Raw genomic sequence first — 27,411 nt, 5'->3', positions numbered from 1 at the left:
ACACCTGTATGTATACGTTTGTGTGTTTTTAAGTCATCGGGTCGAGAGAAACTCTTTCCACAGTCAGAGCAGGAGTAAGGCTTCTCTCCTGTGTGTACACGTTCATGTCGTTTTAAGGTGCCCAGTTGAGAGAAACTCTTTCCACAGTCAGAGCAGGAGTAAGGCTTCTCTCCTGTATGCACTCTCTGATGAACTGTTAGAACCTTTGATGTTGAGAAACTCTTCCCACAGTCAGTGCAGGAATACAGGTTCTCTCCTAGGTGTATTTTTAGTGTTGATATAACTGAAAAATTCTCCTCACAATGTGGGCAGTGGTGAGACCTCTTAGCTCTGGGATCTTCCTGCTGTTGCTCTCTGGATGTAGAGAATGTCTCAACATGGTCTCCTGTGTGAACAATATCAGAACAACCAGTCAGTTGTGTGATATACACTACAGGTCAAACGTTTTAGAACACCTACTCATTCAAGGGTTTCTTAATTTTTACAATTTTCTACATTGTAGAATAATAGTGAAGACATCAAAACTATGAAATAACATTTGGAATCATGTGATAAACAAATCAAAATATATTATATTTGTGATTCATCAAATAGTCACCCTTTGCCTTGATGCCAGCTTTGCACAATCTTTGTATTATCTTACCATGAGAAAGAGATTCCCCAATCTTCTCTTCTTCATCTTTAATGTTGACATTCAGTTTCAGTGTTTGACTGCAGTCTTCCAGCTTCACTGATGTCATCTCTGGATCCTGCAGCGCAAACTGGGCTCCACTGTCACAATCAGGACCCAGTGACTGTGGGTTTGGACTCAGTGTGGAAGGAGAGAGGCAGGCTGGGTTTGTCCTCACTGTTGATGTTACCGGGGTCAGACTTAATTCTAGTCGTCCTGTAGTAACAATGAGAAACAGACACAAAAGGTTTGTCTTGACATTTCTGGCTCTTTTTCTCTATTAAATACATTATATTTCTTCTTGTTCAATCATTTAATTCAACTTGGACTTGGACTGATATGTGTGCCGGTACTCATTTTTAGGTTCAGGAGCTCCAAAATACTGTTGAGCTAATATTCTATAAGAGGAACATGAGCTAAAACAGTAGAAATTTGAGGTGCCGGTACTCAGCACCGGTGAGCTGCAGTCCAAGTCAAGCACTGATCTCATTTCAATAGATCAGGTAGATAAGCATTAAGAACAAAACATTAATTCGTTAAAATTAGACAAAGTACCTGTTTTAATTAGTCTACACAACGTAAGTGCACTTAACCTCTAGTAGATTTTCCCAAATTCACATAAATGACTAAAAACCATTTAGTACAAGGTTTCAGTATGCTTTAAGCAGCAATATGTACTATTTTCCTGAATAACCTTGTCTTCACTGTATTATTTAAATTAAAAACCTACAGTATTTCCCGTTCACACCCTAGTAACATTTATAGATAAAGATAGAAACAACTGAATGTCTCTGAATATTAGTACACATGTAGAAACTGATAATCATTACATTCAGCTTCACAACTGTAGTGTAACTGTGAAATGGTGTCTCTCTGCTGCACCCTCACTGCCTGCACTGAAGTCTGTTGATGCAGACCGAGAGGGAGCCGCCATTTTAACAGCATGTGAATATTTCCTTTCATGGAGCTCTATGGACAATTCCTTCCACCTCATGACTTGGTTTTTACTCTGACATGCACTGTCAACTGTGGGACCTTATATAGACAGGTGTGTGCCTTTCCAAGTAATGTCCAATCAATTGAATTTACCACAGATGGACTCCAATCAAGTTGTAGAAACATCTCAAGGATGGAAACAGGATGCATCGGAGCTCAATGTCGAGTCTCACAGCAAAGAGTCTGAATACTTATGGAAATAATGTATTTCTGCTTCAAATTGTTTGATAAAATGTGAAAACATTTCTAAAAACCTGTGTTTGCTTTGTCATTATGGGGTATTGTGATGTCATGGGGTATTGTGATGTCATTATGGGGTATTGCGATGTCATTATGGGGTATTATGATGTCATTATGGGGTATTGTGATGTCATGGGGTATTGTGATGTCATTATGGGGTATTGTGGGTAGATTTTATTTATTTTTTTATTTTACCTTTATTTAACCAGGCAAGTCAGTTAAGAACAAATTCTTATTTTCAATGACGGCCTGGGAACAGTGGGTTAACTGCCTGTTCAGGGGCAGAACGACAGATTTGTACCTTGTCAGCTCGGGGGTTTGAACTCACAACCTTCCGGTTACTAGTTCAACGCTCTAACCACTAGGCTACCCTGCCGAGATTGATGAGGAACATTTTTTATTTAATCAATTTTAGAATAAGGCTGTAACGTAACAAAATGTGGAAAAAGTCAAGGAGTCTAAATTCTTCCTGAATGGGAGAGGGGATACCTAGTCAGTTGTACAACTGAATGCATTCAACTGAAATGTGTCTTCCACATTTAACCCAACCCCTCTGAATCAGAGAGGTGGAGGGGTGGGGCTGCCATAATCAACAACCACGTCTTCAGCACCCGGGGAACAGTGGGCTCATGGACAGAACAACAGAACAACATATTTTTACCTTGTCAGCTCGGGGATTCAATCCAGCAACCTTTCGGGTTACTAGTCCAACGCTCTAACCATTAGGCTACCTGTAAGTATTCATATAAGTAGGCTGTGAAATACAAAAGGGGAATAAAACTATTCTAAAAGTATCATGAAAATGTTGAGCTCTATCACCCTCCACTCACTATCACAAGGGTTAGTAACTACAGACTCATTTCATATCATCCTCCACTCACTATCACAAGGGTTAGTAACTACACAGACTCATTTCATATCATCCTCCACTCACTATCACAAGAGTTAGTAACTAAACAGACTCATTTCATATCATCCTCCACTCACTATCACAAGGGTTAGTAACTACACAGACTCATTTCATATCATCCTCCACTCACTATCACAAGGGTTAGTAACTACACAGACTCATTTCATATCATCCTCCACTCACTATCACAAGGGTTAGTAACTACACAGACTCATTTCATATCATCCTCCACTCACTATCACAAGGGTTAGTAACTACAGACTCATTTCATATCATCCTCCACTCACTATCACAAGAGTTAGTAACTACAGACTCATTTCATATCATCCTCCACTCACTATCACAAGGGTTAGTAATTACACAGACTCATTTCATATCATCCTCCACTCACTATCACAAGGGTTAGTAACTACACAGACTCATTTCATATCATCCTCCACTCACTATCACAAGGGTTAGTAACTACAGACTCATTTCATATCATCCTCCACTCACTATCACAAGAGTTAGTAACTACAGACTCATTTCATATCATCCTCCACTCACTATCACAAGGGTTAGTAACTACACAGACTCATTTCATATCATCCTCCACTCACTATCACAAGGGTTAGTAACTACACAGACTCATTTCATATCATCCTCCACTCACCATCACAAGGGTTAGGAACTACACAGACTCATTTCATATCATCCTCTACTCACTATCACAAGGGTTAGTAACTACACAGACTCATTTCATATCATCCTCCACTCACTATCACAAGGGTTAGTCACTACAGACTCATTTCATAGAACTTTAAAACACTGGCAGTTTGTCTACTTCACTTCTTTAGTCTCCTCTCTGAACACTCCAGACAGCCCAGTTAATAAAACAAATGCTGACAATACCAGTGTCAAATCATGAAAGTCTCAGTAGCATGAAATAATATGTATCTTCTCATTGAAACAGTTCTACTGCAATTTTTCATACACAGTGGGAAGTTGGAATGAACAACAAAATTAGACAGAACCTGCCCTTACCATGAGAAACAGATTTCCCAATCTTCTCCTCCTCTTCTTCATCTTTAATGTTGACATTCAGCTCCAGTGTTTGACTGCAGTCTTCCAGCTTCACTGATGGCATCTCTGGATCCTGCAGAGCAAACTGGGCTCCACTGTCACAATCAGGACCCAGTGACTGTAGGTTTGGACTCAGTGTGGAAGGAGAGAGGCAGGCTGGGATTGTCCTCACTGTTGATGTTACCGGCCTCATACCTGAGTCTGCAAGTAGTATAAGAGAAACAGACCCAAAAGTTATTTTCTTGAAAGTTCTGGCAAGGTCTTTCTTCTCTATAAAATATATTCTATTTTTTCTTGTTCAATTATCTAATTCAGTGCTTGACTTGGACTGAAATAGTTGCCGATACTCATTTTGTGTGCCGGTACTGTTTATATTTAGGTGCAGGAGCTCCACAATACTTTTGAGCTACAACTTAACCTGCAGTAGATAAATGCATAAAAGACTCAAACCATTTAGTACAAGGTTACAGTTTGTTTTAGGCAGCACTATGTGACATTTTAATTGATAACCTTGTATTCACTCTTTTACTTCAAAAAAACAATTGTATTTCCTGTTCACACCATAGTAACGTTTATAGATAAAGACAAACTGAATGTGTCAATATTATTTCACATGTAGTAAACCGATAATCAATACATTTAGCTTCAAAACAGTAGAGCAACCGTGGTCATGGATCTGAGCTATGCAATCTGGTTTCCGAGCTGGTCATGGGTGCACCTCAGCCACGCTCAAGGTACTAAACGATATCATAACCACCATTGATAAAAGACAGTACTGTGCAGCCGTCTTCATCGACCTGGCCAAGGCTTTCGACTCTGTCAATCACTGCATTATCGGCAGACTCAACAGCCTTACTTTCTCAAATGACTGCCTTGCCTGGTTCACCAACTACTTCTCAGATAGAGTTCAGTGTGTCAAATCGGAGGGCCTGTTGTCCGGACCTCTGGCAGTCTCTATGGGGGTGTCACAGGGTTCAATTCTCGGGCCGACTCTTTTCTCTGTATATATCAATGATGTAGAGCTCTTGCTGCTGGTGATTCTCTGATCCACCTCTACGCAGATGACACCATTCTGTATATTTCTGGCCCTTCTTTGGACACTGTGTTAACTAACCTCCAGACGAGCTTCAATGCAATACAACTCTCCTTCCATGGCCTCCAACTGCTCTTAAATGCAAGTAAAACTAAATGCATGCTCTTCAACCGATCGCTGCCTGCACCTGCCCGCCCGTCCATCACTACTCTGGACGGTTCTGACTTAGAATATGTGGACAACTACAAATACCTAGGTGCCTGGTTAGACTGTAAACTCTCCTTCCAGACTCACATTAAGCATCTCCAAACCAAAATTAAATCTAGAATCGGCTTCCTATTACGCAACAAAGCCTCCTTCACTCATGCTGCCGAACATACCCTCGTAAAACTGACTATCCTACCGATCCTTGACTTCGGCGATGTCATTTACAAAATAACCTCCAACACTCTACTCAACAAATTGTATGCAGTCCATCACAGTGCCATCCGTTTTGTCACCAAAGCCTCATATACTACCCACCACTGCGACCTGTACGCTCTCGTTGGCTGGCCATCGCTTCATACTCGTCGCCAAACCCACTGGCTCCAGGTCATCTATAAGTCTTTGCTAGGTAAAGCCCCCACCTAATCTCAGCTCACTGGTCACCATAGCAACACCCACCCGTAGCATGCAGTCCAGCAGGCATATTTCACTGGTCATCCCCAAAGCCAACTCCTCATTTGACCACCTGTCCTTCCAGTTCTCTGCTGCCACTGACTGGAACAAATTGCAAAAATCACTGAAGCTGGAGACATATCTCCCTCACGAACTTTAAGCATCAGCTGTCAGAGCAGCTTACCGATCACTGCATCTGTACACAGCCCATCTGTAAAGAGCCCACCCAACTACCCCATATTGTTATTTATTTTTGCTCTTTTGCACCCCAGTATCTCTACTTGCACATCATCATCTGCACATCTATCACTCCAGTGTTAATGCTAAATTGTAAATATTTCACCTCTACGGCCTATTTATTGCCTTACCTCCCTAATCTTACTACATTCGCACACACAGCATATAGATTTTTTCTATTGTGTTATTGACTGTCCGTTTGTTTATCCCATGTGTAACTCTGTGTTGTTTTTGGTGAACTGCTTTGCTTTATCTTGGCCAGGTCACAGTTGTAAATGAGAACTTGTTCTCAACTGGCCAACCTGGTTAAATAAAGGTGAAATAAAATAAAACAGTTCTACAGCAACTTTTCATACACAGTGGGAAGTTGGAATGAATAACACAAACTTAGTTAGTTAGAACCTGCTCTTACCATGAAAAAACGATTTCCCAATCTTCTCCTCCACTTCTTCATCTTTAATGTTGACATTCAGCTCCAGTGTTTGACTGCAGTCTTCCAGCTTCACTGATGCCATCTCTGGATCCTGCAGTGCAAACTGGGCTCCACTGTCACCATCAGGACCCAGTGACTGTAGGTTTGAACTCAGTGTGGAAGGAGAGAGGCAGGCTGGGTTTGTCCTCACTGTTGATGTTACCGGCCTCAGACTTAATCTGAGTCAGCCTGTAGTAACAATGAGAACCGGACACAAAAGTTAGTGCCAGAACTGCCAAGACTTACTTTATTATCTAAAAATGCGGTTTATATTTAGGTGTAGGAGCTCCACAATACTGTTGAGATAATATTCTATAAGAGGAACATGAGCTCAAACAGTAGACATTTGAGGTGACGGTACTCAGCTCAGCTCCAAGTCAAGCACTGATCTCATTTCAATAGATCTGGTAACTAAGCATTGACACAACATTAATTAATTCACATTAGACAAAGTATACACTTTCAATTAGGCTACACAACTGTGAATGCAGTTAATCTATAGTAGACTTCCTGAATTTACATACATGCCCCCAAAAACATTTAGTACAAGGTTGTAGCATGTTTCAGGCAGCACTATGTACTATTTTCCTGAATAACCTGGTCTTCACTGTATTATTCCAATCAAAAACCAATAGTATTTCCGTTCAAACCATAGTAACATTGATAGATAGACAGAAACAACTGAATGTCTCAATATTAGTACACGTGTAGAAAACTGATAAATCATTACATTTAGCTCCAAAACAGTAGTGCAACCGTAAAATGGTGTCTCTCTGCTGCACCCTCACTGCCTGCACTGAAGTGTGTTGATGCAGACCGAGGGGGAACCGCCATTTTCCCAGCTCGTGAATTTTACACAAAACCAAAAACGACATGTAAAACGAACCCAGAAATCTCAAATAGATTGATCCTTAATGAAAATACCTTGACGAAATTATATAACGTTACATCCACTCAGACTAACCCAAAGTCTATAACTATGTGACTTGTAGAAAAGTGACCACGTTAACCCACGCGGTTTGACACAAAAATAGCACAAAAACCTTCATTAAACGTGATAATAACTTGACGTATTTACTACCTGACATGGTCTTTCGATATTATAACGTGCTATTACATACCAGTAGTAATACACGGACACAGAAGTTATCGTATCGACTGCACAATTCTGGCGTATCCTTAATTCTGAAGAATGATGCGCGCCTGCGCGGAACTTCCTGTTTCCCCACTACCAGTTTCTCAACCCAGAGACGTAAAAACGCGAGACTTCAGAGAACGCTTGCGAAGCAGACCAAGCCCGGGTTTGAGAAGTCAGTGAGAAGTGAACAATTCTGATACTTTTGCAGCGTTTAATGGGGATCCTAATAAATACCAAAAATATTCCGTTGGCACACACTTGATACATGGCCATTATTTTATCAATTTCATAACTGCAGTGGTTTATTCACAATAGCTCTCAATGCGTATCATACATATCCCAGCATCACATCAGTAGGTATTGGAAATCTACCAGTACATATGTGTCCATTACACATTTTGTAGTCGTCAGCTGGATGAGTGCACTATATATATGTGTGTCTAGGTCATTGGACACAATTAGACATGCACCTGTCTGGGGAGTGACCATGACTGTTTATTTATTAACCATTGCTATGGCTCTAATGTTTCCATCCCTAATATGAAACCAAACTAAAATTAGTGCAAGGCAAAAAGATAATGGTGTCTAAATGCCAGAGGGGCTAATCATTAACATAAAGAGGAGTTTCTATGTGTGTGACGTAAAGATGAAACCTGTATAAAGAGTGTGTGCCAAGGCTGGAAAGTTAGTAGTTTTCATTAACCAGCAAGGCTGATATTACTCTGTAATAAAAGTCTATTTGAACTCACAGGGGAGAAATGTGTATGTGAGAAATATTATTGACTGAATATTTTCACAACATAGGCAGACACCCTTCACTCTTCCAGCGAAACTCCAGATATAACACACTTTTATCGGTACCCTGCTCCAAAAAACAATGCTCTCTCCTTCTGCTCTTCTGAGACACATGAAAACATACCAAAACCACTACTGGTCAGTCTTTAGAAATTGGTTGAGGTTTTTCCTTTGTGTAATGAAGAAGTAGCCCTGTTCAGAACGAGGGTCACTTGTAGTGTACTGTTAGATCGAGGCGCCTGACCAGAAAGCTAGCTACAGTTTGTTTTCCTCCTGTATTGAACACAGATCATCCCGTCTTCAACTTTATCGATTATTTACGTTAAAAAATACCTAAAGTTGTATTACAAAAGTAGATTGAAGTGTTTTGGCAAAGTTTACAGGTAACTTTTGAGATATTTTGTAGTCACGTTGCGCAAGTTGGAACCGGTGATTTTCTGGATCAAACGCGCCAAATAAATGGACATTTTGGATATACATCGACAGAATTCATAGAACAAAAGGACCATTTGTGATGTTTATGGGACATATTGGAGTGCCAACAGAAGAAGCTCGTCAAAGGTAAGGCATTAATTATATTTTTATTTCTGCATTTGTGTCGCGCCTGCAGGGTTGAAATATGCTTCTCTCTCTTTGTTTATTGGGTTGCTGTCCTCAGATCTTTTGCTTTTGCCGAAAAGCCTTTTTGAAATCTGACATGTTGACTGGATTCACAATAAGTGTAGCTTTAATTTGCTATCTTGCATGTGTGATTTAATGAAAGTTTGATTTTTATACTCATTTATTTGAATTTGGCCCTCTGCATTTTCCCTGGCTTTTGGCCACATATCCCAGAGAGGTTTTATATGGGAATTTCACCCTGGCTCTACCCTGGCATATAGTCATTAGTATATTAACAACATTACGTTTTTTGTTAAAAAAAAAGGAAGTTTCTACTTCCTGTATAAAAAAAGGGAAGTTTCTACTTCCTGTATGTTCATCTGCTCAAAGTGAACCACCAAGTCCCGCATTCATAGCAGGCATGGCGGGAGTTGAACAGCTGTTGTCAAGTCGAGAGAGGGGGAGGGAGTTTGAGGCACCAATCTTGAATGTGATTGAGTAACGAGAAAAACAGTCTGAGGGTGCGTTATTGGCAGATGTAATCACCAAAGTCTGAAAAATCACTAATTAAATCAATCAATATTACTGTCTGTTGAGCTGAATCTGAACAGCCAATCACGTGTTTTGCTTTGCCTCAGGTAAGGTGATATCATCTCACCTACTCATTAAAATTTGTCCACGGTGGATGACAGACCAAAAGGATAGCTGTAGATTAATCAACTCTCCACTAGGAGGTGCTGGCCAGCCTATTGTCTTTTCTGATAGTGGATATAAAGTTGAAGATCTAACGTTGTTTCAAAGGTACAAATTCAACATATATTCAACCTATTTATACAAGGTTTAACTACGTTGAAAATTGGTTAAAATGATGCCATAATCCTGTGGTTGAACCTCAAAACAACAGCTTTTGCAAATCCAATGTACAGTATTCTACACATACATTCCACGTCACAATACGTTGATAAATTATGTTGAAACACCGTTGATTCAACCATTTTGTGCCCAGTTGGCACCTTGTCAGTTGTGCTGTGTTTTGTTAGCTTCTATTGAAAATATATTAACTTGGATTGGCCCTTAGGGTTGAACTCACAATGAAACAATTTGTGGTGAGAACCAATATAGATAAATAGATATGATATTGATTTTGATTGATATAGATATGAGCAAGGCATATTGTGATATCGGTTTATCCTTGCTGTTAACCTACACTTGTATGTATAGTAGAACAGCCTTCGCTAAAAACCTTCTCAATTTAGCATAGTTAACTACTTGACCACGGGCATTCAATTGATTCCTATTGTATTCAAACTGTTGAGGTATGTTAGACACCCAGAACAATCACACTTGGCCTAACCAGCATCCAGCATCAGTTTTCTGGACTTCACAAAGCCATGGAAGTGAAGTGTAGACAGTTGCATTGTTATTCATTGAAATAGATATGATCTCAATGGAGGCTGCTGAGAGGAGGACGGTTCATAATTATGGCTGGAACGAAACAAATGGAACAGCATCAAACACCTGGAAACCATGGAAACCATGTGTTTGATGTATTTCATATCATTCCAACCATTACCATCAGCCTGGCCTCCCCAATTAAAGTGCCTCCAACCTCCTGAGTTTGGTATCGATATCAGTTTGAAAAAATCCTACTGTTATTGATATATACTTTCCATATTGATGCCCATCACTGCAGCCCATCACGCTGCTGGAGGTGTCTGCTTAAGCACAGGATCATAGCCACCCTCGTCTCCCTCAGCAAATCTGTGAGTTGACTGGGTGGTAGTGCTTCCCTCTGCAGTTTTCTGTGGGAATGATGTCGAAGACAACATGTATCAGATAGAGATGTTGTGATGATCAGTTTTCACCATTTAGTTTGGGATCATTCTTTACTACTAAATTATTATTTATTTAATTATCAACAGGCTATGAAATGACTGACTACATGTGTTTATTAAATTGTTTTTTCAAAACTAGATTTGTTATTTTAGTCATTGATAATAAATGTGTTTGGAAAACCACATTCAAGCCAGCTAAATTGATCTGCCAATGAAACATAAAGTTTGTATATGAATTTGTACTGGTCAAACTCTTTTCTTTTGTCTAATGAATTACAAAAAACGATGTTTCAAGTGACATATTTACTGTTTTTCTGAAGCTGAACAAGACAGCAAGTTGAAATTAAAGTTTTAAGTTCCTGGGCCGACACATCACAGACAAACTGAAATAGTCCACCCACACAGACAGTGTGGTGAAGAAGGCGCAACAGCGCCTCTTCAACCTCAGGAGGCTGAAGAAATTGGCTTGTCACCCAAAACCCTGACAAACTTTTACAGATGCACAATCGAGCATCCTGTCGGGCTGTATCACAGCCTGGTATGCCAACTGCGCCGCCATCAACCGCAAGGCTCTCCAGAGAATGGTGAGGTTTGCACAACGCAACACCAGGGGCAAACTACCTGCTGTCATGACGTTGCCCTCTTTGGGAACAGTGAGCACCACCCCCTCCCTATGCACCATCCCCCTCTCTCTGTCGCTCCTACACCCAGGCTGCTGTGACCTCAGGTCGTAAATTCCTGGAGGAGAATCCTGCCTCATGGCCAGAAAGTATAGAGAGAGAGTGAGTTTCATAGAGAGAACAAAGGAATTTCTTCCACCTCACAGAACTGGAGAACCGAACGACATTCATGTTCTGGAGAATGTATAAAAGATCGGTGAAGTAATGAGCTACGAACTGGTCCGTTTGGTACAATTTTGGTAAACTCATGAGCGACAATACAGTCACATTACCATAGTACTGTTTATACAAAAGTCTCAGTTATGAGGCTTACATCTAGTAGTTGTATAGAATGAATGAGTGAAGATGGAACTATTTGTGAAATTATGTAATGTGATTTTAGACTGTTCTTCCGGCTGAAATCCTGTTAACCGGATCGATTTGACAACAGCCGGCCTAGGAACAGTGGGTTAGCTGCCTTGTTCAGGGGCAGAATGACAGATTGTTACCTTGTCAGCTCGGGGATTCGATCTTGCAACCTTCCGGTTGCTCTAACCACTAGGCTAGGGTATGGCCAGAAGAGGACTGGTCACCGCTCTGTGCCTGGTTACTCTCTAGGTTTCTTCCTAGGTTACTGCTTTCTAGGGAGTTTTTTTGTGGCCACTGTGCTTCTAAATAAGTCTAAATAAATTTGACTGACATGTATATCACACCAACTGACTGGTTCTTCTGATGTTCACACAGGATACCATGTTGAGACATTCTCTACATCCAGAGAGCAACAGCAGGAAGATCACAGAGCTAAGAGGTCTCATCACTGCCCACATTGTGAGGAGATTTTCCCATTTCTATCAAAGCTAAAAATTGACCTAAAAATACACACAGGAGAGAAGCCTTACTCCTGCTTTGAATGTGGAAAATGCTTCAAAACATCAAATGAGCTAAAAGTTCATCAGAAAACACACACAGGAGAGAAGCCTTTCTGTGGAACTAGTTTCTCTCAACTTTCCCACTTGAAATCACATGAACGTATACATACAGGAGAGAAGCCTTACGTCTGCCCTGACTGTGGGAAGAGTTTCTCCCAATTGTATACCTTAAAAACACACCAACATATACATACAGGAGAGAAGCCATACTCCTGCTCTGATTGTGTAAAATGTTTTAAAACATCAACTGAGCTAAATGTTCATCAGAGAACACACACAGGAGAGAAGCCTTATATCTGTTCTGACTGTGGGGTGAGTTTCTCTCACCAGAGCAACTTAAAAACACACCGTTTTCACACAGGAGAGAAGTCTTACTCCTGCTCTGTGGAAGGGTGTGAGTGTAACTCAAACGTCTAGCCAAAGGTTGCGTGTTTGAATCTCACCAGGAGGACTTTAGCATCAGATGGAAGCTGGTGCCACCATTGCCTTTTATTGTCCCCCAGCACAAGGTGCACCTGTGTAATGATAATGCTGTTTTATCAGCATCTTGATATGCCACACCTGTCAGGTGGATGGATTATCTTGGCAAAGGCTGAAATGCTCACTAACAGGGATATAAACAAAGTTGTGCACAACATTTGAGAGACATTAGCTTTTTGTGCATATGGAACATTTCTGTATTTTTTTATTTCAGCTCATGAAACCAACACTTCACATGTTTTGTTTATATTTTAGTTCAGTTTATATTGTAATGTAATGTTACATACTAAATGGAGTGGCATGGATGTTTTTGTAACATATAATACGTTTTGCTCTGAGACCAGGTTGTCCCTCTGCAGTATTTTGTGGGAAGGAGCTAGTATACACTTTTTTTAAATATATTTTTTTATTGAACTAGGCAAGTCAATTAAGAACACATTCTTATTTACAATGATGGCCTAGGAATAGTGGATCAACTGCCTTGGTCAGAGGCAGAACAACAGATTTTTACCTTGTCACCTCATTGATTCGATCTAGCAACCTTTTGGTTACGGGCCCAACGCTCTAACCACTAGGAGACCTTCCATTGCGATGTTTTTTATTTGATCTATTATTGTATTTTGTTTTGATGTCGTTGTTTCCGCAATGGACATGATTTTCTTTTTACAGTTTACTAACCGTACAGTAGGTGGCGGCAGACACGTTATATTTGAGTAAATGTCAGTATACCAGAGAAGAAGATTACGCTGTACACTGTCGTAGTTGGGAACAGGAAGTTCCGGGTAGAAAACGACAGAACTGTGCTGTTACGTCTATAGTGGTTGTGTCCGTTTCAAATGTATTATTACAGGTATGTAATAGCATGTTTAAACTTTCTAATGTCGAAATAATATATTAGGTAACAAATCCGTCAATGTATTATCACGTTTTGTAAAGGTTTTAATTGTATGTGTTGTTTTGGGGTCAAAACGAGTGAGTGAAGAACGTGATTAAAAACGATTTTACAAGTCACATAGCTAGACATTGGGTTTATCTGAGTGTATGTACACAATTTCCTCAAAGTAATTTCATAAAGATTCCACTTATTCGAGTTAGTTTTTACATGTTCTTGGTTTTGTGTAAAATGTTCTTTATGAGCTGGTAAATAGCCACGTCCGAACCATCCTGTTCTCACGAGTTTACATACACTGTTTCTTTCATGTAAACTCGCGAGATCGGGATGGTTCGGAAGAGGCTGGTCAAGTGGCGGCTTCAACGGTTTCGGTCGACTTTCTAGGACTTTGCTCGTGGTGAAATGGTGACATGAGGCTGCGTGATGGAGTGTCAAAATAGAGGGAAGCTAACTGAAGTTATCCTTCACCATTTGGAGAGAGAGGCCAACTGCATGGAATGGCGTCGATTAATGCGGATGAATCGGAGCACGTGTCAAACCCATTCCATGGAGGACCAAGTGTCTGCGGGTTTTCGCTCCACACCTGTACTTGATTAATGAATTAAGGTCACTATTTAGAAAGGAACTCCCCTCATCTGATTGTCTAGGTTTTAATTGAAAGGAAAACCTGATGAGAATTGGTCCTCAATAGAATGAGTTTGACACCCCTGAAACAATGGAAATGGAGAGTTTGAGAAGCAACAGCTGTGCTGGAATGCGATCAATGTGGGGACAGTTCTGATGATATGGAGCGGGAGGATGAGGGCCTAGTATGTGAAATGTCTTTGCACTACAGACCAAAGAAGAACAGATACTGATGATACTGGAAGCAATGGTAACTCTAGAGGCCCACTGTAGGGAGCTAGAGTAATAATGTCTCACAGTGGAAAGTTGGGATGGTGTTTGAGGGGCCACAGGGCCTCGTTTACACCCTGATTAACCAAGGCTATAAAAAGGGAGGTGAAGTTAAACTGGGCCTCATCTGTGTAAATTAGAACTTGTTCTGAACTAGCCTACCTGGTTAAATAAAGGTGAAGTAAAAAATACATGGTAGATTGTTAATATCTTGTACTAGTCAGGTTCAGCAAGGGAAGATTCATCAAATGGAAAATAATAATGGGATGAAGCCATGACCCTGGAGCTGATGCTAAATTGAAGGGAGTAATAATCTCTGAGGTCCCAATATCTATGTCCATGGATGATATTGTTAAAGAACATGTGAAGGGAGACAGAGTGGTTGAAGCCTAAATGTTGATCAGTAGGAAAGAGGGTTAAAGAAGTGAAAGCTTATCAGTGCTGTTGAGGTGTTAGAAGGTTTTGTCTGGAAAAGTACAGAATAGGATTCCTTAGCTTCAATGTCAGAGAATTTGACCCAGCCTCATCAATCAACCAATCAAATGTATTTATAAAGCCCTTCTTACATCAGCTGATGTCACAAAGTGCTATACAGAAACCCTGCAGAAAACCCCATACAGCAAGCAATGCAGGTGTAGAAGCACAGTGGCTAGGAAAAACTCCCTAGAAAGGCCAGAACCTAGGAAGAAACCTTGAGAGGAACCATGCTATGAGGGGTGGCCAGTCTTCTTCTGGCTGTGCTGGGTGGAGATGTTCAAATGTTTATAGATGACCAGCAGGGTCAAATAATAATCACAGTGGTTGTCGAGGGTGCAACAGGTCAGCCCCTCAGGAGTAAATGTCAGTTGGCTTTTCATAGCCGATCGTTGAGAGTATCTCTACCGCTCCTGCTGTCTCTAGAGAGTTGAAAACAGCAGATCTGGGACAGGTAGCACGTCCGGTGAACAGGTCAGGGTTCCATAGCAGAACAGTTGAAACTGGATCAGCAAAGGTCAATCATCACAGTGTTTTTAAATGCCAAAGAATGGGACATGTAGCTGTTGAGTGAAAAGATGTGCCAAGTGTGGTGGGGAACATGATTACAGTGAATGTTGGAGCAATGTGACTGTTAAGTGTTGCATTTTTGGGGAGGACACACAGAGCAGCATTTGGTGGATGCCAGGTGCAGAGAGATGCTCAGAGAAATAGAATCTGTCATGATGTATCATATGCAGAGGCTGTAAGACAGACTGGTGGAACTACAGTGCAGACTGATGGAGCTTCCATGGCTGGTCCCGTAGTAAGAGGACCTACTGTCAGACTGATGGAGCTTCCATGGCTGGTCCTGTAGTAAGAGGACCTACTGTCAGACTGATGGAGCTTACATGGTTGGTCCCGTAGTAAGAGGACCTACTGTCAGACTGATGGAGCTTCTATGGCTGGTCCTGTAGTAAGAGGACCTACTGTCAGACTGATGGAGCTTCCATGGCTGGTCCTGTAGTAAGAGGACCTACTGTCAGACTGATGGAGCTTCCATGGCTGGTCCTGTAGTAAGAGGACCTACTGTCAGAACTGGTCTTTCTACTTTTCCTGACATGGTTTCGAGGCCTGTTCAGAAATCTTGCGTCCATAAATGCACTGTGACAAAGGATACTTTAATAGTGAATACAATGTACTTCATAGCTTTCATTGGTAAGGTTATCAACAACTTGGATTGTGTAAAGCAGAAATACCAGGTTTAAAGTTATCTTGTAAACTGCAGCAGAGTTGTTGGGGGTAACAGATGTTACTGTCGGTATGGTTTTTGATAAGCTGGATAACCTGGGGGTGGATTGTCTCAGCATGATATAGACCCCAATGTTTGTAAACACAGAAAGGGATCTATTGATATAGTTTATTGGGGGGTGTGGGAGGGTTATTGGGGAAGGGGAGAGTGTGGTAGAAGTTAATAGGGATTTCTTGGTTTATTTTCTTAGTACAGAATTAGACAGCACCTTAAACGTTTGTTTGTGGACCTCCATGATACCATAGGAGGTCTGCATCAACAGACTTCAGTGCAGGTAGTGCCTCATCAGAGAGAGAACATTTCAGTTGCTCTACAGTTTTGAAGCTGAATGTAATGATTATCAGTTCTTTACATGTGTACTAATATTCAGACACATTCAGTTGTTTCTATATTTATCTATAATTCAGGGTTTTCACATGGGGCTTAAAGTAAATACATTTTAGTGCTTGAAAGTCCTTGAACTTGACTTGCCACTGTACGACCCCTGATAATTCTTAATATGGTGTGAATGGGCCATACAATTGTTTTCTGTGAGTGAAATAATACAGTGAAGACAAGGTTATTCATAAAATAGTACATAGTGCTGCCTGAAACATACTGTGATCTTGTACTAAATGGTTTTTGAGTCATTTATGCATTTATGTGAATTTAGGAAATCTACTATAGATTAAGTGTATTTATGTTGTGCAATTTAAAATGTGTACTTTGTCTAATGTGAATGAATGTTTTGTCAAGGATTAGCTACCTGATCGACTGAAATGAGATAATTGAACAAGAAAAAATATAAAATATTTTTACAGAATAAAGTGCCAGAACTGTCAAGAAAATAACTTTTGTGTCCGTTTGTCTTTATTACTACAGACTGACTCAGATTAAGTCTGAGGCCGGTAACATCAACAGTGAGGACAAACCCAGCCTGCCACTCTCCTTCCACACTGAGTAGAAACCGACAGTCACTGGGTCCTGATTGTGACAGTGGAGCCCAGTTTGCACTGCAGGATCCTGAGATGACATCAGTGAAGCTGGAAGACTGCAGTCAAACAGTGGAGCTGAATGTCAACATTAAAGATGAAGAGGAAGAGGAGGAGAAGATTAGGACAACTGTTAGTCACGGTAAGAGCTGGTTCTATCTATAAATTATCTTATTAAATTAGACCTCCATAAGTTATGACCAGTCTATTGCTTGGTTGAATTCTGTAATTCTGACATCACACATCCCTGAACAACTCAAGACTTCACAGTGAAGCAAATTTAAAGAAAACTTGTATCGCCTGCCTTCTCCCACACATTGTCTCAAAAACGTTGAAAATGTTTAATACCCTCAATCACCAAGTTAGGCATACCTCATTTCAAAATAGGCCAAGGCATCATGACTGTCAATATTGAATGATAATTCTTCACGTTTTACCAGTGAAATGATCAAGCTGCGTCTGCATACCAATCGTTTGATCTCAATCAATTTCATGGGAATATGCATTTAAATCTTCTTGAATTATTGTTCGTTTATCAAATTAGAGCAGATGGTGTTAAATTATATAGACTTCCTGTATTTTGTTTTAATCAAAGCACATTCTGCCTCATGGCACACTGTTGAGTGTGGGACGATTCTGCAAACCATCCTAAAATCTCGTAAGAAATTAGGTGTTGTATTTGTTGTAACAGTAATGTTATGCTATAATAATTGGTTATGTTGACTACTAATTAATCATTAGGTGATCGTCCAAGACATTGATCTGACTTTACTAAACAAACACCATTGTTTGTATAAAGTTGTAGAAACATCTCAATGATGATCAATGGAAACAGGATGCACCTGAGCTCAATTCTAAAGTTTGGGGTCACTTAACACCAGTCTCAACGTCAACAGTGAAGAGGCGACTCCGGGATGCTGGCCTTCTAGGCAGAGTTGCAATAGCCAGTTTTATTGCTTCTTTAATGAGCACCACCGTTTTCAGCTGTGCTAACATAAATTCAGAAGGGTTTTCTAATGATAAACTTGGATTAGCTAACACAACATGCCATTGGATCACAGGAGTGATGGTTGCTGATAATGGGCCTCTGTACACCTTTGTAGATATTCCATAAAATATCTGCCGTTTCCAGCTACAATAGTCATTTACAACAATAACAATGTCGATACTGTATTTCTGATCAATTTGATGTTATTTTAATGGACACAAAATGTGCTGTTCTTTCAAGACAAGGACATTTTTAAGTGACCCCACATTTTTTGAACAGTAGTGTATATTTAATGTTTTATATATCAAGTTGTAGAAACATCTCAAGGATGATCAATGAAACAGGATGCATCTGAACTCAATTTTGAGTCTCTTGTTTTTCTTTGCTTTTTAAATTATTTTTAATAAATTTGCCAAAATGTCAGATCCTGTTTTAGCTTTGTCATTATGGGGGTGTGTAGATTGCTGAATATTTTTTTAAATTAAATTTTAGAATAAGGCTGTAACATAACAACATGTGGAAAAAGTCAAGGCACTGTCAGACCCCTTCCCATTTTGGTACGTTACAGCCTTATTCTAAAATTGATGACATGTTTTTCCTTGTCAATCTACACACAATACCCCATTATGACATCACAATACCCCATAATGACAAAGCCAAAACAGGATTTTTAGAAATTCTTGCAAATGTCAAAGAAAATTATAATTGCTTATCTACGTTTAAGTTTTCAGACCCTTTGCTATGAGATGATCCTTGAGATGTTTCTACAACTTGGAGTCCACCTGTGGTAAATTCAATTGATTGGACATGATTTGGACAGGCACACACCTGTCTATGTCAGGTCCAACAGTTGACAGTGCATGTCAGAGTAAAAACCAAGTCATGAGGTGGAAGGATTTGTCTGTAGAGCTCCGAGACAGGATTATGTCGGCACAGATCTGGGGACCGGTACCAAAACATTTCTGCTGCATAGAAGGTAACCAAGAACACAGAGGCCTCCATTATTCTTCAATGCAAGAAGTTTGGAACCACCAAGACTCTTACTAGAGCTGGCCACCCGGCCAAACTGAGCAATCGGGGGAGAAGGGCCTTGTTCGGGCAGGTGGCCAAGAACCCGATGGTCACTCTGACAGAGCTCCAGAGTTCCTCTGTGGAGATGAGAACCTTCCAGAAGGACAACCATCTCTGCAGCATGTCTGGAGCAAACCTGGCACCATCCCTACGGTGAAGCATGTTGGTGGCAGCAGCATGCTGTGGGGATGTTTTTCAGCGGTAGGGACATGGTGACTAGTCAGGATCAAGGGAAAGATTAACGTAGCAAAGTATAGAGAGATCCTTGATGAAAACCTACTTGAAAGCGCTCGGGACCTCAGACTGGGGTGAAGGTTTACCTTCCAACAGGACAATGACCCTAAGCACACAGCCAAGACAATGTGGGAGTGGCTTCGGTACAAGTTTCTGAATGTCATTGAGTGGCCCAGCCAGAGCGCGGACCGGAACCCGATCAAACATCTCTGGAGAGACCTGAAAATAGCTTTTCAGAGATGCTCCCCATCCAACCTGGCAGAGCTTGAGAGGATCTGCAGAGAAGAATGGAAGAAACTCCCCAAATACAAGTGTGCCAAGCTTGTAGCTTCATACCCAACAAGACTCAAGGCTGTAATCGCTGCCAAAGGTGCTTCAACTAACTATTGTCTGAAGGGTCTGAATACTTACGTAAATGTAATGTTTCAGTTATTTCTAAAAACCTGTTTTTGCTTTGTCATAATGGGCTATTGTGATGTCATAATGGGTATTGTGTGTAGATTGATGAGGGGAAAAAAACAATTGACTCAATTTTAGAATAAGACTAATGTAACAAAATGTGGAAAAAGTCAAGGGGTCTGAATTATTTTTGAATGCATTGTAGATGTTATTTCATGCTGCTAAGACTTGTATGGATGACAACAGTATTGCCAGCATTTGTTTTATTCACTGGGCTATCTGGAGTGATCAGAGTGTAGACTAAAGAAGTGGAGTAGACAAACTGCCAGTGTTTTAAAGTTCTCTGAAATTAGTCTGTGTAGTTACTAACCCTTGTGATGTTGAGTGGAGGATGATATAGCTAATCATTTTCACCACTTTTGCCTCTTATTAGTTTTTGACTCCTACCCAGTATTAGAATAGTTTTATTCCCCTTCCCATACAGCCTACTGAAATGAATACATACACTACCGTTGAAAAGTTTAGGGTCACTTAGAAATGTCCTTGTTTTTTTTGTCCATTAAAATAACATCAAATTGACCATTAATACAGTGGAGACGTTGTTAATGTTGTAAATGACTATTGTAGCTGGAAACAGATTTTTTTTTAAATAGATGTACAGAGGCCCATTATCAGCAACCATCACTCCTGTGATCCAATGGCATGTTGTGTTAGCTAATCCAAGTTTATCATTTTAAAAGGCTAATTGATCATTACAAAACCCTTTTGCAATTATGTTAGCACAGCTGAAGACTGTGGTGCTGATTAAAGAAGCAATAAAACGGTCCTTCTTTAGACTAGTTTAGTATCTGGGTCATTTGTCAGTTAGATTACAGGCTCAAAATGGCCAGAAACATCAGTCTATTCTTGTTCTGAGAAATGAAGGCTATTCAATGTGAGAAATTGCCAAGAAACTGAAAATCTCGTACAACACTGTGTACTACCTTCACAGAACAGCGCAAACTGTCTCTAACTAGAATAGAAAGGGGAGTGGGTGGCCCCGGTGCACAACTGGGCAAGAGGACAAGTATTTTTAGAGTGTTTCGTTTGAGAAACAGACGTCTCACAAGTCCTCAACTGGCAGCTTCATTAAATAGTACCTGCAAAACGCCACTCTCAACGTCAACAGTGAAGAGGCGACTCCGGGATGCTGGCCTTCTAGACGCTATTCTGGTTAGGGCCAGTTCGCGCTGTTCTGTGAAGGGAGTATTACACTGCATTGTACGAGATCTTCAGCCGTTTCCAGCTACAATAGTCATTTACAACGTTAACAATATATTTCTGATCAGTTTGACATTATTTGAATGGACAAAAAATGTGCTTTTCTTTCAAAACAAGGACATTTGTAAGTAACCCCAAACTTTAGAATTTATTCATTTATTTCACCACTAATGGTAGTGTATTTTTATTTTTTTTACTTTTTAAAAATGTTACCTTTATTTAACTTCCTTTACATACTGATTATTGTCCGGAATTTCGGATGACTGACGTGCCCAAAGTAAACTGCCCAGAAGCTAGGATATGCATATAATTGATAGCATTGGATAGAAAACACTCTGAAGTTTCTACAACTGTTAAAATAATGTCTGTGGGTATAACAGAATTGATATGGCAGGCGAAAACCTGTGGAAAATCCATTCTGATTTTTTATTTTTTGAGGTCACCGTTTTTTTCAATGCTTGCCTATGGGATATTCAAATAGATAGGACCCAGATTGCAGTTCATATGGCTTCCACTAGATGTCAACAGTCTTTAAAAGGGGTTCAGGCTTGTTTTTTGAAAAATGAACAAGTATTTGTAGTTTTTCCAGGGTGTGCCCCATTAGAAAAGTAGTCATGATGCGCGCATCATTGAGAGTGCGCTCTTCGTTATTCATCTTCGCTATTGAACACACTATTCTCCGTATTAAATATTATTGTTTATTTAGATATTAGAATACCTGAGGATTAATTAGAAACATCGTTTGACTTGTTTAGACAAACTTTACCGGTAACTTTTTGGATTTGTTTGTGTGCATGTTGAACGAGTGAATTACTGAATGAAGTGCGCCAACTAAACTGACATTTTTGGGATATAATGAAAGACTTTATCGAACAAAATGACCATTCATTGTGTCGCTGGGACCCTTGGGATTGCAAACAGAGGAAGATCTTCAAAGGTAAGTGATTTATTTAATTGCTGTCTGTGATTTTGTGACGCCTGTGCTGGTTGAAAAAGTATTTTGATGTGGTGCGATGTCCTCAGATAATCGCTTGGTATGTTTTCTCCGTAAAGCCTTTTTGAAATCTGACAACGCAGTTGGATTAACAAGAAGCTTTTAAATGTTGTAAGACACTTGTATTTTAATGAATGTTTAACTTCTTGACGCACCCATCCCGTTAGCGGGATCATTATCATCACAGTTTAACTTGTTGTTAATCCACCTGGCGTGTCAGATTTCAATAAAGCTTTTCGGCGAAAGCATAACAAGCGTTTATGTGAGAACATCTCTCTCAGTAGACAAAATATTACAAACAGCTAGCAGCCAAGTAGATTGGTCACGAAAGTCAGAAAAGCAATAAATTAAATCGCTTACCTTTGATGATCTTCGGATGTTTGCACTCCCGAGAGTCCCAGTTACACAATAAATGTTCATTTTGTTCCATAAAGATTATATTTATATCCAAAATACCTCCATTTGTTTGGCGCGTTATGTTCAGAAATCCACAGGCTCGAGCGGTCACGACATCGCAGACAAAAATTCCAAATAGTATCTGTAAAGTGCGTAGAAAGATGTCAAATGTTTTTTATAATCAATCCTCAGGTTGATTTTACAGTATATAATCGATAATATGTCAACCGGAATGTTGCTTCTTCCATAGGCGAGAGAGAGAAAATGGCTGTTGCGCATGAAAAACTCTGCTGGCACCCAGCCATCCACTGACGCAATGGGTTCTTTCTCGCTCATTTTTCAAAATAAAAGCCTAAAATTATGTCTAAAGACTGTACACAGCTTGAGGAAGCCGTAGGAAAAGAAATCTGGTTGATATCCCTTTAAATGGAGGCAAGGCATCCAGTGGAACAGAGAGCTTTCAGGAAAAACAGCACTTCCTTGTTGGATTTTCCTCAGGTTTTCACCTGCAATATCAGTTCTGTTATACTCACAGACAATATTTTGACAGTTTTGGAAACTTTAGAGAGTTTTCTATCATAATCTGATTATATGCATATTCTAGTTTCTGGGCTTGAGAAATAGGCAGTTTCAAATGGGTACGTTTTTTAGCCTAAAACGAAAATACTGCCCCCTACACTCAAGAAGTTAATATTACGATTTTTGTATTCTGAATTTCGCGCTCTGCAATTTCACCGGATGTTGTCGTAGATGTCCGGCTAGGGTTTGGACATGCGCTCAAACAGGTTAACATGGCAAGTCAGTTAAGAACAAATTCTTATTTTCAATGACGGCCTAGGAACAGTGGGTTAACTGCCTTGTTCAGGGGCAGAACGACAGATTTTTACCTTCTCAGCTCGGGATTCGATCTTGCAATCTTTCGGTTGCTCTAACTACTAGGCTACCTGTCACCCGGTATGGCCAGAAGAGGACTGACTGGTCACCGCTCTGAGCTTGGTTCCTCTATAGGTTTCTTCCTAGGTTCCTGCTTTCTAGGGAGTTTTTCTTGGCCACTGTGCTTCTACATCTGCATTGCTTGCTCTTTGGGGATTTTAGGCTGGGTTTCTGTTAAGCACTTTGTGACATCTTCTGATGTAAAAAGGGCTTCATAAAATACATTTGATTGACATGTATATCACACCAACTAACTGGTTCTTCTGATGTTCACACAGGATACCATGTTGAGACATTATCTACATCCAGAGAGCAACAGCAGGAAGATGACAGAGCTAAGAGGTCTCATCTCTGCCCACATTGTGAAGAGATTTTCCCATTTCTATCAAAGCTAAAACTACACCTAAAAATACACACAGGAGAGAAGCCTTACTCCTGCTCTGACTGTGGAAAATGCTTCAAAACATCAACGGTGCTAAAACTTCATCAGAGAACACACACAGGAGAGAAGCCTTTCTACTGCCCTGACTGTGGAACTAGTTTCTCTCGAGTTTCCCACTTAAAAAGACACAAACGTATACATACTGGGGAGAAGCCATACTCCTGCTCTGACTGTGGAAAATGTTTTAAAACATTAAATGAGCTAAAAGTCCATCAGAGAACACACACAGGAGAGAAGCCTTACATCTGCTCTGACTGTGGAACTAGTTTCTCTCGAGTTTCCCACTTAAAAAGACACGAACGTATACATACAGGGGAGAAGCCATACTCCTGCTCTGACTGTGGAAAATGTTTTAAAACATTAAATGAGCTAAAAGTTCACCAGAGAACACACACAGGAGAGAAGCCTTACGTCTGCTCTGACTGTGGAAAATGCTTCACAACATCAAGTGATCTAAAAGTTCATCAAAGAATACACACAGGAGAGAAGCCTTTCTTCTGCCCTGACTGTGGAATTAGTTTCTCTCAACTTTCCAACTTAAAATCACATGAACGTATACATACAGGAGAGAAGCCTTACTCCTGCTCTGACTGTGTAAAATATTTCAAAACATCAACTGAGCTAAAAGTTCATCAGAGAACACACACAGGAGAGAAGCCATACTCCTGCTCTGACTGTGGAAAATGTTTTAAAACATCAACTGAGCTAAAAGTTCACCAGAGAACACACACAGGAGTGAAGCCTTATTCCTGCCCTGACTGTGGAACTAGTTTCTCTAAACTTTACCACTTAAAATCACATGAACGTATACATACAGGGGAGAAGCCATACTCCTGCTCTGACTGTGGAAAATGTTTTAAAACATCAACTGAGCTAAAAGTTCATCAGAGAACACACACAGGAGAGAAGCCTTACATCTGCTCTGACTGTGGGACTAGTTTCTCTCAACTTTCCCATTTAAAATCACATGGACGAATACATACAAGGGAGAAGCCATACTCCTGCTCTGACTGTGGAAAAAAAATTAAAACAACAAATGAGCTTAAAGTTCATCAGAGAACACACACAGGAGAGCAGCCTTACGTCTGTTCTGATTGTGTAAAATGCTTCAAAACATCAACTGAGCTTAAGGTTCATGAGAGAACACACACAGGAGAGCAACCTTACATATGCTCTGATTGTGTAAAATGCTTCAAAACATCAACTGAGCTTAAGGTTCATGAGAGAACACACACAGGAGAGACGCCTTACGTCTGTTCTGACTGTGGAAAGTGCTTCACAAAATCAACTCATCTAAAAGTTCATCAGAGAACACACACAGGAGAGAAGCCTTATGTCTGTTCTGACTGTGGAAAGTGCTTCAAAACATCAAATGAGCTAAAAGTTCATCAGAGAACACACACAGGAGAGAAGCCTTATGTCTGTTCTGACTGTGGAAAGTGCTTCAAAACATCAACTCATCTAAAAGTTCACCAGAGAACACATACAGGAGAAAAGCCTTACTCCTGTTCTGACTGTGGGGTAAGTTTCTCTCGACTGGATACCTTAAAAAAACATCAACATATACATGGAGAGAAGCCATACTCCTGCTCTGCCTTTGTAAAATGCTTCAAAACAGCAACTGAGCTAAAAGTTCATCAGAGAACACACTCATGAGAGAAGCATGCTTACATCTGCTCTGACATTTGGGTGAGTTTCTCTCACCATAGCAACTTAACACACACCAATGTATACACACAGGAGAGAAGCCTTACTCCTGCTCTGTGGAGGGTTGGGCGTGTAAGTTAAATGTCTAGCCAAAGGCTGTGTGTTTGAATCTCATCAAGGAGGACTTTAGCATTTTAGCTAATTAAGCAACTTTGCAACTACTTACTACTTTTTATCTATGTTAGCATGTTAGCTTAGCATGCAACTACTTAGCATGTTAGCTAACCTTTCCCTAAACCCATTTAACTCTACATTACGCCCCTCACCCTAACCTAGCTAATGTTTGTAACAACAAATTGGAATTTGTAACATATCATACATATTACAAGTTCGTAAGATAACATACGAATTGTAAATCGTAACATACGATAATAACATCCTATAAGTCGTATTATACTAAACAACAATCTAAATACAACAATTTCAAATATTTACAGTTCGTGTAAGGAAATCAGGCAATTGAAATAAATCAGGCTCTAATCTATGGATTTCACATGACTGAGCAGGGGCTCAGCCATGGGTGGGACTTGGGAGGGCATAGACCCACTTGGGAGCCAGGCCCAGCCAATCAGCATGAGTTTTTCCCCACAAAAGGTTTTTATTACAGACTGAAATACTACTCAGCCCGCCCCCCCTCACAATCTTGCAGGTGAAGAGGTCCTGGGCTGCTGTGGTTACATGTGATCTGCAGTTGTGAGGCCAGTTGGATGTACTGCCAAATTCTCCAAAAGGACGTGAGAGGTTGCTTATGGTAGAGATATAAATATTGAGTTATCTGGCTATGGTGGACGTTCCTGCAGTCATCATGACAATTGCATATTCCCTAAACTTGAGACATCTGTGACATTGATGTTGTGTGGCCATTTATTGTCCCCCGCTGTTTTATCAGCATCTTATGCCACACCTGTCAGGTGGATGGATTATCTTGACAAAGGCTGAAATGCTCACTTACAGAGATATAAACAAAGTTGTGCACAACATTTGAGAGAAATTATGTTTTTGTGCATATTGCTGGAATTTTTTATTTCAGCTCATGAAACCAACATGTTTAGTTTATATTTTAGTTACGTTTTTATTGGTAGGCCTAACATACTAAATGGAGTGGCATGGATGTTTTTGTAATACATAATACGTTTTGCTCTGAGACCAAGTTGTCCCTCTGCAGTATTCTGTGGTAAGGAGCTAGTGGACACTTGTTTTATTGAACCTTTATTTAAATAGGCAAGTCAGTTAAGAACAAATTGTTATTTACAATGATGGCCTAGGAACAGTGGGTTAACTGCCTTGTTCAGAGGCAGAACAACAGATTTACCTTGTCAGCTCGGGGATTTGATCTTGCAACCTCTTGCAACCTTTTGGTTACTGCCACTAGGCTATCTTCCGCCACACCTAACATGTATCAGATAGCGATGATCACTTTTCACCATTAGTTTGGGGGGATTATTTTACAACCTTATTTAATGATACACAGTTTATGAAATTAATACATGTGTTTATTAATTGTCTTTAAAACTAGATGAGTTATTTTAGTTATTGATCATGAATGTGTTTGGATAACTGCATTGATGCAAACTTTATTGATCTGCCAATGAAAAATAAAGTTACATGAATATGTACTGGTCAACCTCTTCTTCTGTTTAGTATTCAGTTCTTCATATTAGATCTGACAGTATGAATGGTTCTTATGGTTGTGTTCAGTTCTTCATATTAGATCTGACAGTATGAGAAAGGAAGTTAACCCCCTAACAACTG

The 27,411-nt window shown here is 40.1% G+C and overlaps 2 protein-coding genes across 2 annotated transcripts in view; one reads left to right on the top strand and one right to left on the bottom strand.

Moving 5' to 3' along the window:
* Positions 1-780: 780 nt before the first annotated feature.
* The window catches only part of LOC118948156 (uncharacterized), a 166,423-nt gene continuing 139,792 nt past the window's right edge, over positions 781-27,411 (bottom strand). Inside the window, exons 7-8 of the mRNA XM_090209465.1 lie at positions 3,965-4,079; positions 781-886 (exon numbers count right to left, since the gene is read on the bottom strand). Of these exons, the coding sequence (XP_090065591.1) occupies positions 781-886; positions 3,965-4,079 (221 nt within the window). The remainder of the gene's footprint in view (positions 887-3,964; positions 4,080-27,411) is intronic.
* Positions 13,461-27,288, top strand: LOC110495597 (uncharacterized). The gene is made up of 3 exons (XM_090207052.1): positions 13,461-13,563; positions 17,126-17,377; positions 23,789-27,288. Exons 2-3 carry the CDS (start codon positions 17,272-17,274, stop codon positions 25,606-25,608), a joined length of 1,926 nt encoding a protein of 641 aa, XP_090063178.1. The 5' UTR covers positions 13,461-13,563; positions 17,126-17,271; the 3' UTR covers positions 25,609-27,288.

This window comes from Oncorhynchus mykiss, chromosome 18 (genome assembly GCF_057628025.1).
Source record: "Oncorhynchus mykiss isolate SJ-2025 chromosome 18, ASM5762802v1, whole genome shotgun sequence".
NCBI lineage: Eukaryota > Metazoa > Chordata > Actinopteri > Salmoniformes > Salmonidae > Oncorhynchus > Oncorhynchus mykiss.
Note: the sequence above shows the minus strand (reverse complement) of the source record. Positions and strands in the feature narration are given on the sequence as shown.

Excerpts from the sequence above, each read along its gene's own strand:
- LOC110495597 (XM_090207052.1), top strand. The coding sequence starts at position 17,272 with ATGACATCAGTGAAGCTGGAAGACTGCAGTCAAACAGTGGAGCTGAAT. Across the intron at positions 17,378-23,788 it reads TAGGACAACTGTTAGTCACG|GATACCATGTTGAGACATTA; the intron begins GTAAGAGCTGGT and ends ATGTTCACACAG.